Genomic DNA, 17,225 nt, shown 5'->3' on the forward strand with positions numbered 1-17,225 from the left:
TAGAGGGGAGAGCTGCCTTGTTTTGCCCTTCTTCCCATGGGTGGCCATGCCTCAAAGGCTCACACCCCTCTCCAGAAGTAGGGTGTCAGGGAACACAGGCCCAGCTGTCCCACTGTCAAAACCACTGAAAACAGAAGACCAGATCATAGACCTCTTGAACCTTCCACAGGGCATTGCTCATTTAGCATTGCTTTAGGTGAATGTGAAGGTCCCAGGTGATACAAAATGACAATGTGTCCTTCTGCCAATACACAATCAGAAGACCAACTGAGCCAGACCTGTGATGCCAATGTGATGATGGACACCTTCAAGATAGTCCTTGCTGCCTTTCATGACCCTGAATGTGGTTCTCTCCAGTATGACAGATGAAGAAATTAAAGCTTCAAGCAATGAATAACTTGCCCACCATCTCCCATCTAGGAAGCAGTGTAACTAGGAATATGTGACTAGGACACTGTCAGCAAAAGCCATCCTGGAGAAGAAACACAGACGAATGCCAGCTTTCTTCTCTCACTCCTTCCAGCCCTCCACTATCCACCAACCTTCTAGACAGACACCTGGATAGAAGTCAACCTCCAAATTCCCACAGGACTTGGGGGACGGGGGGTCTGCCTGTAGACAGGGTCTTTGATAGTCAGCCCAATACCAAATATTCCTTTCAAAGCAGATAGACCCAATCTGGTTTAACCTGAAGTAGGTTCTACCAACCACTTCTCCAAAATTATCATACCCCCAAAACTCCCAGAAACTCCAACAGAGAACATCAGGAACACCAAAGGACCAAAGCATGCCAGAATGTTTGGCATTGAATTATGCTGCTAATATCACCATTGCCAAACAAGTGTGTATTGGGGGTGGGGGGGGGGAGTAGTAAAATACCTTATAAGTCTCTTAAAAATGTGTTCACACCCACTCTCACCAACACTGGACCCTGAAGCAGGCCAGCTAAGCATCCTCATCCTCACTTTTGAAAGGAACAACTAAAAGTCAGAGTTTGCCCAAGGTCAAATGAATTGGCTGTAAAATAGGAAGGAGAACCCACCCTGCTATTCCTTCCGTTATACCTCCCTCCAGAGACAGGGCTGGCCAGTATTGCAAGAACAGGAAATTGAAATGGCTCCTGGTAAGACAGCAAGCCTGCCAAACCGGGAGAGAAGCTGACAAGTGACCGGAGCCCTCTCGGAATTGGAAATGCCTCTTCAAAGGAGCTGCCCGAGAGCCTCTTCCCACCTGCTGCAGTAATGAAATGAGCTCCCGGTGCCCACCACCCACCAGTCCATCTCCCCAGACACTGGGCACCAACTTAGGAGGATAGCTCAAATCAAGGGGGACTCTGAGACGCAGCTTTCCAACTTGAACTTAGCAGCTTTTATTCTTATTCTTACTACATCACCTCTCTCTCTCTCTCTCTCTCTCTCTCTCTCTCTCTCTCTCTCTCTCTCTCTCTCTCTCTCTTAATCCCTTCCCCATACCTACAGAACTCTAAGAGGCTGGAAGCAGAGACCGGCACCAGCTGCAGTAGCAAACCGAGTTAACACCCGATTTAACACTCGATTTCAAGAAGGGGGATTTATAAGAACAAAAATCATGCACTCCAGGAGTCATGCACCCCTTCCAAAATATGGAACAAGACTTCCATCACTTTACCTGAGTTGTTTTGGATCTTCTGCCGTGCATGCTGTTGCTATGGCTAATTTGGGGGTTGGTGGCACCTTCGGAAAGACAGTGCGATTTCCTACAGGGAAGTGTGTTGTAATTACTGTATGGAAGGTTCTCTTCTGCAGCAGCTGGTGGCATCTTATGGTTTGCGAGATCGGGAATATCAGATACCAAATTCCGGCAGTAGCCTGTGAATTTGCTCCTGGGTCCCCCGTTCGCTGTTGCCCCGGAGTTTTTCTGAGCGTACAAGTCACCCAGGGAGTTGGCACGCTGACAGGTGCTGAGCTGCGGCGGAGTCGCCTGCGTTTCCATCCCCCGAGCCTCCTCGCAGTCCTTCTCTTCGGCAGAACCCAAGATTTCTTCGTTGCTTGTTAAATGTTCTTGGCTCAGATCGGAGAGTGAGAATTCCAGGCTGTCCTCCCGCCAGATGTCTGCAGATTTGGAGCGTTTCTTCTTAAAGCTCGCCGTCTCCATGAAAGCGGGCCCATTGGATGTATAGGGATGCTGCCTCCTGCCTCCCTCGGCCAAGTACGGCGCGTCATCCTCGCGGCCCAGCCTGCTCCCCTCCGAGTCTGGCACGCTCCGCACCGAGGCTGCGGTGAGCACGATGCTGCTGTCCACGCTGGGAGTGACGGAAGAATCCGTGTAAGACACGGGTCTCAGGCCCATGTCCACGCGGTCCACCCAGATGGGGCTCCCGAAGTCCTCTAGGGTCCCTTCCTGGGAGAAGGGCTCCAAGCCATTTTCAGCCAGGGACTGGGGGATGCTCGGGGTGCTGCTGGATCGGTTGCTCACTTCGGAGTTCCGGTGGATCACCTTGCCCGAGGAGGCGTGCCGCGTGCGGCGCGTCTTGTGCGACAGGCGCAGGGAGCGCGACGTGTGCTTGCGCCCCAGGCTGGCGTGCTTTTCCCGGTAAAACTCGTGGTCTACATTTTGGCTTTCGGCGTTTCCCATGGTTCTAAGATCTGCAGCAAGGTGGGAGGAGGGGAAGAGGATCGTTGAGTCACGATTAGAATGGGAACAGGTATTTCAGACAGGGCGCAGGGAGGAGACAAGCCTGGAAGCCAGTCAGCTTCCTGCGGGATCGTGGGCCCTCACCTGGCAGGTGTCAGCTACCGTCCATGGCCCGCTCGGATGGCGGCCGGAGCTGAAGTCAGCGCCTGCGCCCGTCCTGGGGGCAGACGCCTTAGCCTTTGCACCGTTCCAAACGCAGCTCCCTTCACTTTCTTCCTCACCTCTGCAATTGTACCTACCAGTTTTAAAAAAGTGTGTCTCTATGCGGGAACAGATCACACTATGCAAATGGAAAGAAACGTACTTACTACCTGGTGTGTGCAAAGGCGATCCCGCTGCTACCACCTCTAAAACAAGACATTAATTTTTTTTTAAGTTTGTCTCTATGCCATCATAAACTGAAAACACTGATGTCCAACCCAAGTGGAATTATTCTGTTTGGGATTAGGTGTTTGTTTATATACTAAACAGATACATAGCTCATAAGACAAAATTGAGAGGTAAATTCAGTAAACTGCCTCCCTCCTTGACAAATATTTCCTTGTTTTGTTGGAATTTTTGTGCTATGATTTTTTTTTTCTTTTTGGTGGTGTTTAACATTTTATTTGGATGGGGAGGGGAATCTCAAGAGGTAGATCAAGACAAAAAGAAAACAGGTCTTAATCATTCATTTTCACAGCTCTCTGAAACCCCTGATTATTTGGGGGTTTGGAACAGAGAAAGGGGATTTTTGGAGTGGAGGTGGGAATGGATAGAACAAAATAAAATTAAAACCTTGTTAAGCAGCATACGAATGGGTTTATTTCTGGGAGCAAATCCAACCTGTGAACGAACACCAATCTGGTACATGGTGCCCTGCACACAGAAACTCACATTGTGACACCAGCAGATGTAACTCTGCCTTTCAGGGCCATCAGGTTCATTCAAGCCCTCTCGCCACATTTTTCCAGTCTCTGGCCCTGACCTGATGACACAATTGTGGTACCCACGGCAGGCAAGAGAAAACTCTTCAAAGCCCAACAGTGGTGACAGAAAGCTCTTCAAAGCCCAACAGTGGTGACTCTCCACTCAGGCTATGCTTACTAAGGAAGATCTTTCAACTTCCTTTCCAGCTAGACATATTTAAGACAAGGCACACAAAAGTACCTGAAAGGAAATAGGATCGCTGGGAGCATCTACAGTGGACTCTTGTAGCCACCTACATAGCCATTCATCAAGTTACTGAGTACCTACCATGTTTTAGAAGTCAGAGAAACAATATGAAACAAGAGGCTCAGTCCCTGCCCCCATGAAACAGATATTCTAACCAGGGAAGATTTAAACTAAAAGTAAAAAGTGCCATGGAGAACAGGAAATAATGATGCAGTGAGCACTGCACAGAGATGGAATGCACTGGATCTAATCTACCTGTCACTGTACAAGTCTACAGTTGCACCTAACCCTCTGCTCAGTTCTCACATGTGCACCTTCACTGAAATCCAATTTGTGCTAACAGGAAGGGAAAAACCTCTACTTCATGTTGCGTGAGTTCAGAGGTAACTCATCCAGATACCAGATGTCATGCTATTCCTGTACTGGAATATTCCCTGCATGGCCTCTTGCTGTGGGATTCTGAGAGGGACTCTTCCAAGAAAGAGATCTCCCTTTCACTAGCAGTAAGTGTGTTTCAAAAGCACTACGTTTATACTTCTCTGCCAGCTGTCTTAAGAAGCAAGAAAAACAGGTAACTCAAGAGTAGAAGACATAGAAAGGTTGGTGTCAGTACATTACCATTGATTACCATTCTTCAGTCTAGCACATGCTAGAAATACACACACACACACACACACACACACACAAACACACACACACACACACATACACACAAATGCTGCACACACCTGGGTAACAATAAAGGCCATGACCAATCCCTCTCTCTTCCTTCTTTCCTTCAAACTCAGGGTCCCACACTTACTAAGCAAGCACTCTACCGCTTGAGCCATGCCTCTAGTCCTTTTGCTTTTATTTTTAAAGAGGGTCTCGAGCTTTTGCCAGAGACAAATTTGAACTGGAATTCTCCTACCTCCACCCCCTGAGTAGCTGAGATTACAAGCATACACCACATCACACTTCAGTTTCAGTGACTAATTTCTTAAGAGTTCCTGGCTTACATAGTGAATGTGGTGCTGGGGTATTAAACCCGGGGCTGTGCTCTTGGTAGGCCAGTGATTTAAGTTGCAACTGAACCCCAGCTCTTGATTTTTTTTTTTTTTGTCAGTCATGGAGCTTAACTCTGGGCCTGGGCACTGTCCCTCAGCTCTTCAGCATAATACTAGCATTCTACCACTTAAGCCACAGCACCACTTCCAGCTTTTTCTGCTTATGTGGTGCTGAGGAATTGAACCCAGGGCCTCATGCATGCAAGACAAGCACTCTACACTGAGCCAACTTCCCAGCCCACAGCTCTTGATTTTTTAAAAGAAATAAATTAAATATAAATTAAAATTACCTAGATGCTTTAATAATAAAGATTTCAACAAATGTTAGGAACAGTTCCATTTTAAGAATTGCATAGAACCGTGTGCTGGTGGCTCATGCCTGTAATCCTAGCTACTCAGGAGGCTGAGACCTGAGGATCAAGGTTCAAAGCTAGACCGGGCAGGAAAGAGACTCCTATCTCCAATAGACTACCAGAATACCGGAAGTGGCGCTGTAACTCAAGTGGTAGAGCGCTCACCTTGAGCTGAAGAGCTGAGGGTCAGCGCCCAGGGTCAGAGTTCAAGCCCCATGACTGACAAAAAAAAAAAAAAAAAGAATCACATAGGTTTAAATTCAAAGAGGAAAGAATTATGGATATAACAAATTTAATGGAAGGAATATACTGAAATGCACACAGATTTACCCTCCTCTATCCAATATACCAAAAATTGCCAATATAAATGGATAGACACTTTTTTCAACAACAATTTTCTAATTAGGTTCATTTCTACTGGACAGACACCAGTGGCACACACCTGTAATTATAACTATTCAGGGGCCTGAGATCTGAGGATTGTGGTTCAAAGCCAGCAGGGACAGGAAAAGTCTATAAGACTCTCATCTCTACTTAACCAAACAAAAAAAGCCTAAAGTGGAACTGTGGCTCAAATGAGCCAGGCAGAAAGAAAGGAAGGAAGGAAGGAAGGAAGGAAGGAAGGAAGGAAGGAGGGAGGGAGGGAGGGAGGGAGGGAGGGAGGGAGGGAGGGAAGAGAAAGAGAAAGAAAGAAAGAAAGAAAGAAAGAAAGAAAGAAAGAAAGAAAGAAAGAAAGAAAGAAAGAAAGAAAGAAAGAGAGAAAAAGAAAGAGAGAGAGAAGGAGAGAGAGAAAGAGAGAAAGAGAGAGGGAGGGAGGGAGGGAGGGAAGAAAAGAAAAGAAAAGAAAAGAAAAGAAAACAAAACAAAACAAGTTAAGAGCCTCAGGAGATGTTTCTTAAAGAAAATGGCCCCAATCTTTGTGAATGACAATGGACTATGATGATGGCTCAGCAATATTAATAGCATTTTTAGTAGCAAGATTCTTTCCAAGTAGCCAGGGTAGAAAAGAAGCCACTTTTATCTTCAGGACTAGAATTTAGAGATGAATGCCAAATCTCCCAAATCCAGCCAGGAATGATTCTCAGGGAATGACAGCAAAGTCAGCAAGAAGCTTAAACCAAGGAAAGTGAAATAAGATTTTAATGTGACTGTTGGAAGATTCCTTGATATGAAAGTTTGTTCTGAAAAGTTTGCAAAGAACCCTAAAAATCTATATGAGGTCAATAGAGGGTCCTGAAATAACACAGCATGAAAAAGCAGTCTTATTCATTGAATAGAAGGAGCGCAGTTTACATGGCAGAGAGCTTTAATCCCTAGTACACAAAATTAATTAATTAGTGAATAATATAAGGATTTTTCCAGAACACATATATTTGGATCCCTCTACCTTCTTGTAAGCTAAAAAACACCTAGAACATTGTATAACATTTCTGATTAGTTAAACATTTATTGTGCAATAAATGTAACCAACAAATACAAAGGAAACAGACCAATGGCCCAAAGTGAGGTTAAATAACAGAGGATTATCTGGGAGAGAACCTTCATCTTAAATGGAGAACAAAACTGAATTGCTTGTATCTGGTACCAGCAAGACAGAATAAACCACATGGCTCATCTTTCTTCAACCACAGCTAAAAACTCTAGACCCAATTGTAAGAAGTTACTCCTACAATAATGAGTTGCTTTTGTTTTGGTTGTTTTGTTTTTGGACAGTTATGGGGCTTGAACTCAGGGCCAGAGTGCTGTCCCTGAGCGCTTTTACTCAGGGCTAACACTATACCACTTTGAGCCACAGCGCTACTTCCAATTTTCTGGTAGTTAACTGGAGGTAAGAGTCTCAGGGACTTTCCTGCCTGGGTTGGCTTTTCTTTTTTTTTTCTTTTTTCTTTTTGGTACATTTTTTATTGTAAAAATAGTGTACAGAGGGGTTACAGTTACAAGAGCAAGGTAATGAGTACATTTCCTTTTGAGCATTGTTTTTTCCTCCTTTGTCTTTCCCTCCCACCTCCACAACTACAACCTCCCACTCCGCCCCCGCCCCGCCAAAGTTGTAAAGTTCATTTTCAACATAGTGTCTTGTAAATCTCATTATTACAAAGGGTCAACCTGTACCCCTATTTAAGTATTTTGTTTTTTCCCTTCCCCTCCCTGAATTAGAGAAGTGTATACACAAGATAAGCAAAATGAACCCCAAGACACATTTTTTTCTTTCTTGCTATTGCTTCTAACATATTTATAATATACCATGTGATTTTTTTTGTTTCTTTGTATGTTCTTCCCTCACGATATAACCCCTGTTTTCACTGTATTTGATGTTGGTGCCCTGGGTTGGCTTTTAACTGTGATCCTCAGGTCTCAGCCTCCTGAGCAGCTGAGCTATTGGCACCCAGCCAATCACTTTTGTTTTTAATCAGTCTAATTTCTCCCTTAGACAAGGAGAGAACTTCTACTCACTATGGCTACAGAACAGGCAGCTGAAGCCTTGGGATAGACTCTCTTGTTCTGCCCAGAACAAGAACTGAGAATGATCTGTGCAAGTCAGAGAGTAAGTGGCAATCTTAGAAACAAGAGAACAGAGAAGGGAAAAAAATTTCCCCATGCTGTCTACAAACCCACACACATCACAGACCCACTAGAACTGACCCAAAGCAAGAGAGTAAAGGCTTAAAACTGAGCAGTCCTGCCAGGTACTGGTGACTCATACCTGTAATCCTAGCTACTCACAAGGTTGAAATCTGAAGATCTCAATTCAAAGCCCAAGTAGAAAAGTCCCTAACATTCTTATGTCCAATTAACCACATAAAAAAGTAGAATTGAAGCTGTGGCTTAAGTGGTAGAATACCAGCCTTGAGTGTAAAAGCCAAAGGACAGCAACCAGGCCCCCTGTGTTTAAGCCAGTGTACCAGCATCAATTTAAAAAAAGGAAAAACAAAACAAAACAAAAACAATTCTGAGCAACCCGACCCTCAGAATGACCCCAAATGAGACACAGCTCAGCTCAAAATGTGAGTCCAGTCAGGTTGATTTATCTACAAAAACCCTAACAACAAATTCAATATTCTCTAGGTGATTCTATGGAAACGTGAAATCGCACTACATAATATTCAAAATGTCCACAAAGCATTCCAAAGAAAAGGAAGAATTTCCAAAGATAAAGACAGGTATATCTGACACATCAAGCAGGTGTTTAAATTATCAATCCTTTTTTTGGGGAGGGGGAAGGTAGAGGGGTAACTTTACTTATAAGATTAAAGATGACTATGCTATTACAGAATACATTCTGTGTTATTTGATTTTTCTACAGTGCTTACATGTTCTATTTTCATTGTTAAAATCAATAGATGTTATAATCCCAAAATAAGGGAAAAGCCTTGGAGGAAGAAAACAAAAAATGTAAACAAGAGAATCCATCGTTGAACTCAGTAATTCCTTCTTGTTTGAACTGCGAAGTTCCCATTGGTGTCTATGAACACCTGTCTTTCATCCAAATCACAGGTTTCTTAGGATATACTGCTTCTAGAAGCAGAGTGACTTTAAAAGCAGCTATTACAACTGTACTCTCTGGGTCAAGGTAAACACTCCTGAAATAAATGAAAAACTTAACTGCTCACAATAGTGACATCAGATCATTATGAATGTCTATGATGATACATGACTAGAGAAACAGAATACATACTTTTCTAAAGGTAGGAAAGTGTGTTTAATGTCAAGGCCTTTTCTTATGAAAGTTTTTGGGAATATGTTAGCTCTTAGAAAATAATTATATCTACAAAGAAATGAAGTTTAGAAAATGGAGTAAGCCTTTATACTGAAATTAAAAAAATTAGTTCTGTATGATCCAAGATGTAACAAGTATTCTGTTTTTCATCACTTTAATGCTATGTTTCTCAATAATACATAAGAAGACAGTCCAATTAATAGAAAGTCAGCTCATGGTCAAAATCCTAGGTAGAAAGAACACAGAAAAATACCCTAATAGCACAGATCATTGAGAGGCAAAGGAGAAAGGTAGAAAGGAGTCTGAAAATAACTGAACTCCTTAAAGCTAAGGAGGCTGTAACAATATTTTTGTGGCTTAGGATATGTAATTCCTTAATGATACCAGAGGGTCCAGTGGTACCATGGGGCACACAGATGTATGTTCCGCCCTTTGTGGAAGAGCAAGGATAGCACCACATGACCTGAGGCCAACCCGTGGGTCACCTAGGCATAGCTTTCTCTGGCCAGGAGTAAATAATCACAAGAAGGATTCTACCACGAAGACCAAATATCTCTGAAGCAAAACTCATATCTTCAGTAAGAAAACACTTCTATTTAAGATGCACATTCAAGCTGAGTACCAGTGGCTCATTACTGTAATTCTAGCTATTCAGGAGGCTGAGATCTGAGGATCTTGGTTGAAAATCAGCCCAAACAGAAAACTTCATGAGATTCTTATTTCCAATTAACTACCAAAAAGCTCAAAATGCAGTTAAGACTCAAGTGGCAGAGGACCTGCCTTGAGCAAAAAAAAAAAAAAAAAAAAAAAACTAACAGAAAGCACCCAAGCCCAGTTCAGGCCCTAGTACTAGTACACATACACACAAATGCACATTCAAGAAACATATCTTGAGTAGGTTAAAACTTCTTTTAAGAATATTAATGAGATCCAGGTGCTGGTGGCTCATGCTTATAATCCTAGCTACTCAGGAGGCTGACATCTGAGGAGCTTGGTTTGAAGGCATCTAGGCATCTAGGGCAGAAAAGTCCATGAGACTTTTATCTCTAATAAACTACTCAGAAAAAGCATGAAGTGGTGTTGTGGCCTCAAGCACTTAGGTCCTTAATTGCCCCAGGACCAGCACCAAAAAGAAAAAAAAAGAAAAAAAAGAAAAAAGCTCAGGGACAGTGCTGGGCCTGAAGTTCAAGCCCTAGGACCTGCACCAAAATATATATGTACTAGTGAGTAAATATTTTGCACATGTACACCCATGGAAAACCTGTGAAAGCATTTTCAGAGCATCTAAGTTTGACAGATTGATGCCTTTTCTCCCTAAAGTCTCTTCTCTCAACATGTAATTCATTTTTTGATGTTGTTCATTCTTTTAAGGAAAGAAAAATAAATAAAACATGTGACCGAGTTTTAAGTCATTGAGGGTTTTTTGGTTGTCGTCTTTTTTTTTCAATCAAGAGTAAGGATGTGGCACTAGGCACACACCTACAACAAACCACAAACTCCAAACAGATGGTTTGGGGAGGCGGGGGGAAATCAACTAAGATAAAGGAAGTTTTATCTAGCTTGGACTCGGTAGCTCTCTTTTTATTTTAAGGGTAATTTGCCCTCTTCCAATCATCTCCATGGCAGGGTTATTCACTTTTATGTACCCTTTCCCATTTTATTATAATTTTCCTGTGACTTAGGCCCTGTCTTAGTTGTCATCATACTTGTGACAAAAGTTCTAGTCCTAAGTGGTATTGTTCATCATTGAGATGGCTTTAAAATAACACCACAAGGGGCTAAGCTGTGGCTCAAGTGGTAGAGCAGCTGCTTAGCAAGTATGAGGCTCTGTATTCAAATCCTAGCACCACCAAAAAACCAAGAGCACAATGGTCCCCAAGACAAGTCCGTGGTGATCAGATTTGTATCACACTCAAGTTCAAAGTTAACTGTGAGAGCAAAGTTTCTCCTTTGCTGGCAGAGAATGTAAAATTCAACCACAAGGGATGTAATAATGTCTGCAAGTCATAATTATTATTATCATTCTTCACTCCCCTGAAGTATTAAAAAAAACTTATTAAAATAAATGTAATGATTACCCTCTTGTGACTTAAAAACAGACCTCCGAATCTGCAGGGGGAAAGATGAAATATATTTATTCCTAAGTTAAATTTGAAGCGAAAATCACAAGACAACAGATTGCAAATTTAAAATTAGATTCCAGTGGGAGGTCTTGATTTCAAGCCTGTTTTCTCCCTACTGGATGCTAGGCTTGAAGATGGAGGGGAGAGGGGTAGGGGGAAGCTAAGATTAAACTGCCACGAAGTTCTCAAAGTTTTTGCTAAATCCTTTTCGAACCCATGAAAAGAATGTTACCAAGTGTCACACAAACATCCTTCACCCACGAGGCTAAACAAGGATGTTCAGCAACCCATCCAAGATCATCTGTGGTTTAGAAAAAGATTATTATTTTGACTGTGTTTACTTTTTGCTTTGTAAAAATGAAGCCAAAGCAGACACAAAATAAATAATTGTTTGAGGTGGGATTTAGAACCTAGGTTTGTCTTTTTTCAAACGCAATCCAATATTCAGACAATTACACCCAAGAGATAAAAGATCCCTAGGGCAATTCACAGGGAGAGAAAAGATTTCATAGGTGCCTACCTGGTCTTTTCCCACTAACGCTTTTAAATTATCAGATGGGTGTGACCTTAATGCAAGGAAGGGATTCCAAATTCTTTTTTCCCACGAGCTCTACACAGCCATGGCAATTACAATGATAGTAAAATAGACCTGATCTCCGTCTTTAACGCAGTTCAATTAATTTCATGCTCAAATCTATAGGTACAAACTTACCTTAAAAGGCAACAGTGGTCTCCAGCTTGACTGGCCCCAAGAACACTGTGGCATTTAGATTCTGGGGTTAGCGATGGCGTCGGGGGCTGGGTTTGGGGAGTAGTCAGCACCTGCCAGTGGGGTGGCCATCAGCATCTCACCTGAGTTTGGGAGAATGTGCCAGAAATCTAGAGAAGAGAGGATCAAAGGAGACAGAAAAACAAATGGTCAGCCAGAAGAAAGGCATGTTCACTGATTCCCCAACATTACCACTGTGTCAAATCAAAGCCCCAATTTGAAAGCTGCAATATTTAGCCATGAGTATAGATTGGCAGCTTTACTTCAATAGATGAGTAAATATCAGCAAATGTACACTGATGGTCATAAATAACTTTAAAAAGTGTCACGATCATTTTAATCTGGCCCAGAAGATTAAGCCCAAACAGAGGGTTGCTTCCACTGTCATCTCTTGATCCTCAAACGGCCTCCAAGAGAAGGGAACGAAATGAGGGACTATGTATTATTTCCAATGAGCAGCATTTATAATGGTGGTTGAAGAAAATGACAGTTTAAAAATGATGAAGGGACTAGCCCAAGTTCACATCCATCCATCCAGAACAAGAAGTTAACTTCCGGTTCCTCCTTAACTTGGAAAATATGCTATGTAACCTTGAAGCCAGTGAGTCACGCTTTCAGGAGAAGTGACGAGTCTAGCAATACCCCGTTATTTCCCCACAATACATGCCCTTTCCATGATCACCCCCACAGCTACACTGTTCACTCCCTTGGCCTGGGAACCCTCCTTCCCCAATTACTCTCCCTAAATTTCTGAATCTCCAAAGCAGTTCCTCAATTGCTTAGGAACTGGCAGAAATTAATAAGCAACAGCCCATTTATATTGAAATGGACTCATTACGGTGCCAGCTGCCAATAATTTGCGGGCTAGCTACTCGCTGGCAGAGCGGGGCAGTGTGTGGCTGTCCTCCACCTGCATCCCCGAGGCTGAGAGTGCAGATTTTAGACTTCAAAAAAAAACCCAAACTATTAGAATTAACATTTTTTTCTATCTAAATTATTCTAGGCCTTGAACAAAAGCAACAGAGGAGGGAAAAGGTTGAAGTTTAAGAGTATTACTTTTAAAACACAAAGGAAAACACCATTGAGTAAATATAGTATATTTTTTTTTCCCTCATTTTGGATAGAAAAGAACTTCCTGCTACCCTGGCTGTGGAGCTGATAGATAAAGGGGACTAATAAAGAGCCAGGGTTGTTCTTTAGTGTGAAGGTATCAACAAGTCCTCATTTTGCTTGGAGCAGGTGGATAGCCCTGTGGCCTTATGAATGGAGCATCAAGAAACATGGGTACTCTGGATTTTCTCCAAGATCTGCCAGTAACTAGATTTTACCAGAAGACAGCAAGGCGCCAAAGACTGAGCATTTGAACCTAAAATCATGCTACAAATCTTGACAAATGTTGGCCAGATCTTAGCTTTACAAGTCAAATTTTTACTTGCAGAATGATTGAGGCAAACTAATGTTAGTCTGCCCCTGATTTTCTGGGGAAAATCAGCCGGGAGCCAGTGGCTCACGACTGTAATCTTAGCTACTAAGGAGGCTAAGAAGATCAGGGTCCAAAAACAGCCTGAAAATTCCAAGAGACTCTGATCTCCAATGAATCACTAAAATGCCAGAGGTAGAGGTGGGACTCAAGTGGTAGAACTCGTCTTCAGCAGAAAAACTAAGGGACAGTATTCAGGCCCTGAGTTCGGCCTCAAACACACACACACACACACAAAGGTGGGGTGAAGAAGGAAACGATGGCTCCTAAACCATTAGGTTGTAATGTGTATGAGCACCTATATTAAAAACTGTGCTGCCTGTCTACCCTATGATTGATTTTATTAAATGTAAGCTATTGTATTATTTCTACTCTTGTTTTTCAATTTGTGTGTTCAGTTTGGGATTTTTCTGTGCCAGTACTGGGAATTAAACCTAGGGCCTCATACTCTTCCCTTAGCTTTTTAGCTCAAGGCTCGTATTCTACTTCTTGAGCCTCACCTCCACTTACAGCTTTCTCCTACTTAAGTGGACATAAGAATTTCTTCCATTTGTCTCCCAGGTCTGGCTTCATTCAAACTGGGATCCTCAGATCTCAGCCTCCTGGGTAGTTAGGATTATAGGTATGAGCCACTGGCACCTGGCTTTTTCCATTATGGGGCTAGTATGAAACTGAAATGTAAATGAGATCTTAAATTTGTTACTGAATGAGAATTATTTCTCCCAATGGATAGATGAGGTAACTTCACAGTCTTCCACAGCATGTATGTGCACATGCACATACATGAATTCTCTCCTCTCTCTCTCTCTTCTCTCTCTCTCTCTCTCTCTCTCTCTCTCTCTCTCTCTCTCTCTCTCACACACATACACACACACACCATGCTCACAAAACCCATCAGTACCAAACCCTAAATGAACCTACACCACATTTTTCAATCTCACTCCGATTCACCCTCAACTCCCAGACCCAATTTCTGTGTCAGACATCAAATGATCAGTTTTCACAGAGAATCGTGGGTTCTGGAGTGGCCAAGATCTTATCAAAACTTTCTTCAGGTTTCAAATGCCTGCAGAAACAGCAGGACCGAGAAGCTGCCACTGCTCCAACTCCACAGTACAACGAAAAGTGAAACTGGCATGTGTCAGAAAAAGTCTGCTATCTCAGAACTTCACCTTCAAAAATACTCATCAGGAATGCTGCCATTTGTCAGACTCTACAAGTTGCAAGAATCAAAGAATATGAAGAAAGTGTATTGCAGTTGCCTTCAGAATACCAATTACCGGCTCTATTACTTAATAAATAATATGACCTTAGGCTAGTAAATCACCCTTCTGAAAAGCAAGGGTGTGGTAAGATCAGCCTTACCAATACCTACCTGAAAGGCTGTTTCAAGAAAGAAATGAAAGCATCAACACAAAAGCAAAATAAGCTGTAAGGATAGATGGGTAGATAGATAGATAGATAGATAGATAGATAGATAGATAGATAGATAGATAGATAGATAGTTGAATTTTTGCTGTCTTTTAGTTTTTAGAGCCCAAAATGTTTTATAAATAAATGAAAAGTAGAAAGATTTTCCTTTTCCCTGGACCTAAGTGAGATGGGGGAGGGAGGGCATGGTAGAGCTACAAAGAGACAGATCTTGGGTCAAAATTCTGAACGTAGAATAATCGCCAGAAAGATTTGAGTTTATGCATTGATATTAGCTCCTGAATCTGAACTGATGGGTGAGTGGAGGGATCTGGTTCATTGGAAATTAATTTTTTTTCTTTTTGTGTAGGCATTAAAGCTTGAGCTCAGGGCCTTGGGCTATCCTTTAGCTTTCTTCACTCAAGGCTGGCAATCTACCACTTGAGTCACAACTCCACTTCTGGCTTTTGGCCAGTTAATTAGAGATAAGAGCCTCTGGGAATTGTTTGCCCAGGCTGACTTCAAACTGCGATCCCACTGAGTAGCTAGGATTATAGGCATGAGTCACTAGTACCCAGCTCAGAAATTTTTTTTGGGGGGGAAGGGGGGTCCGGTCGGGGGGCCTGAACTCTGGGCCTGGACGCTGTCCCTCAGCTCTTCAGCTCAAGGCTAGTGCTCTACCACTTGAGCCACAGCGCCACTTCCGGCTTTTTTCTCTTTGCTTATGTGGTGCTGAGGAATCGAACCCAGGGCCTCAGGCATGCAAGGCAAGTACTCTACCACTGAGCCACCTTCCTAGCCCCAGCTCAGAAATTTTTAAATGGTTTACAAATTATGGCTGCAGGAAATGCATCAGCCCTTCCTAACTTGTTTTTAAACTATTATTTTACATAAGAAAAAATTTAAGAATGACTTCTAAGAATAATAATTTAAAATGGAACAAAGAAAATTACTACTAGAAAAAGAGATGAAACACAAAGGGGAAAATAAAGTCAAGGAAGTAAGGGTAAGGTAACAATTACTCAGATACTGAGCTATACACCTAGTCCATTTACCATAAGCTTGGGGATAACAAACAACTCAAATAGGACATGTAAAGATGTTCAAACGTCCTTACTCTAAGATGAACCAGGAATTTTCACTCTGAGACTACCGTGAGATGGGATATCTTTGCATTTTATCCTTCCTCATAGGCTCAGTGACAAATTTCACACCAGCATTTCTTATCTTGACAACTGACTGATTAAAAAAAAAAACCCAACAGTTTGGCCAATGCAGTTCAAAAGAGATAGGATAAGCTGGTTCACACAAAACTGTCCATAAACACCGCTGTCTTCCTCAGGACTGGATCATCAAGGCAGGGTAGAGAGCTACAGATGAGCTAGGCCATGCTGCCAGATGAACACACAGATGAACGAACACACACACACACACACACACACACACACACACACACACACACACACACACACACACACACCACACACACACACACACACACACACACACACACACACACACACACACACACACACACACACACACACACACACACAGTGTAAAGGACAGCCAGGCTTTTGTGACAAATGAGATTGCAATGAGGAGTGGTATACAAAGCTGCTGCGGGGCCCTGCCTTTCCTGAGATGAACCTTGTTACCCCCGACCACCCAGGGCTCTGTTGAAAAGCCAGAATTCTCAGCACAGAATCAATTCTTCCATGCAGATGAGAGTTCCTATTCTATGAGGCGTGAATGAAATAATTTTAGTACAACCAGTTTTGTGAGACAAGTATAAACAGTCCACTAGATAGAATCTCCCCAAAGTTTTCATGCCCACAGATTGCCCTAGCTTTGAGTCCTTTTACTTCCTAATGCATCCCAAGGTAATTCAGCAAAGGACGGAGTCATAGAACCAATATACTAAGCAGGCTATAAGTTGAGAACTAGCTACTAAAATAATAACTTTAATTTTAGAGCAGTGAATCTTTGGCAATACTTAACAAACAGGATCAGGGAGGATAGGCATTACCATATTTCTTAGTAAAGTCAGTGCATTTCAAAATGAAGTAATAAGGTCTACCCCTTGGGGGGGGGGGGTCTACCATTTATGGAAAGCTTACTCTGTGGCTCCTGCTGTGTTAATGGCTTTAGGCCAACATACTCCTCTAAGTTTCCTTAAGTTCTTGGTGTTTATCCTCTTGCAACTGCACTTAAGACGCCGCCAACTGTAACTGCCAAAGCATTACAGCATTGTGTCACTTGCTGGAAGCTTCCTGCTAATGTCACTTGAGGGAATGCAGAAACCGAAGGCCCCAAGGGTTCTGCTCCACAGCTGGCCATGACAGCCCAAATACCCAGACTGGCATGAAGGATGGCTCTCATAAACAAGCTACCTCTTGCTGAAAGAGTCTGAAGACCCTTCCTAGGACATAACGTGATAACATACGTGATTTCTCAAATTCCAGGGCACATCATCCCAGTTTCTGAAAGGCATGAAGAAA

The 17,225-nt window shown here is 42.6% G+C and overlaps 1 protein-coding gene across 6 annotated transcripts in view; it reads right to left on the minus strand.

Annotated features, from left to right (window-relative positions):
• Positions 1-17,225, minus strand: part of Tiam1 (TIAM Rac1 associated GEF 1) — a 347,945-nt gene that overhangs the window by 123,324 nt on the left and 207,396 nt on the right. For all 6 annotated transcript variants that reach the window (XM_070030552.1, XM_070030549.1, XM_070030551.1 and 3 more), the window contains 2 exons: positions 11,778-11,944; positions 1,648-2,624 (listed from right to left, as the gene is read on the minus strand). In XM_070030552.1, the coding sequence (XP_069886653.1) occupies positions 1,648-2,613 (966 nt within the window). In that variant the 5' untranslated portion in view covers positions 2,614-2,624; positions 11,778-11,944. The remainder of the gene's footprint in view (positions 1-1,647; positions 2,625-11,777; positions 11,945-17,225) is intronic.

Source organism: Dipodomys merriami, unplaced genomic scaffold (assembly GCF_024711535.1).
Source record: "Dipodomys merriami isolate MVZ:Mamm:240054 unplaced genomic scaffold, mDipMer1.0.p SCAF_2, whole genome shotgun sequence".
NCBI classification, from domain to species: domain Eukaryota; kingdom Metazoa; phylum Chordata; class Mammalia; order Rodentia; family Heteromyidae; genus Dipodomys; species Dipodomys merriami.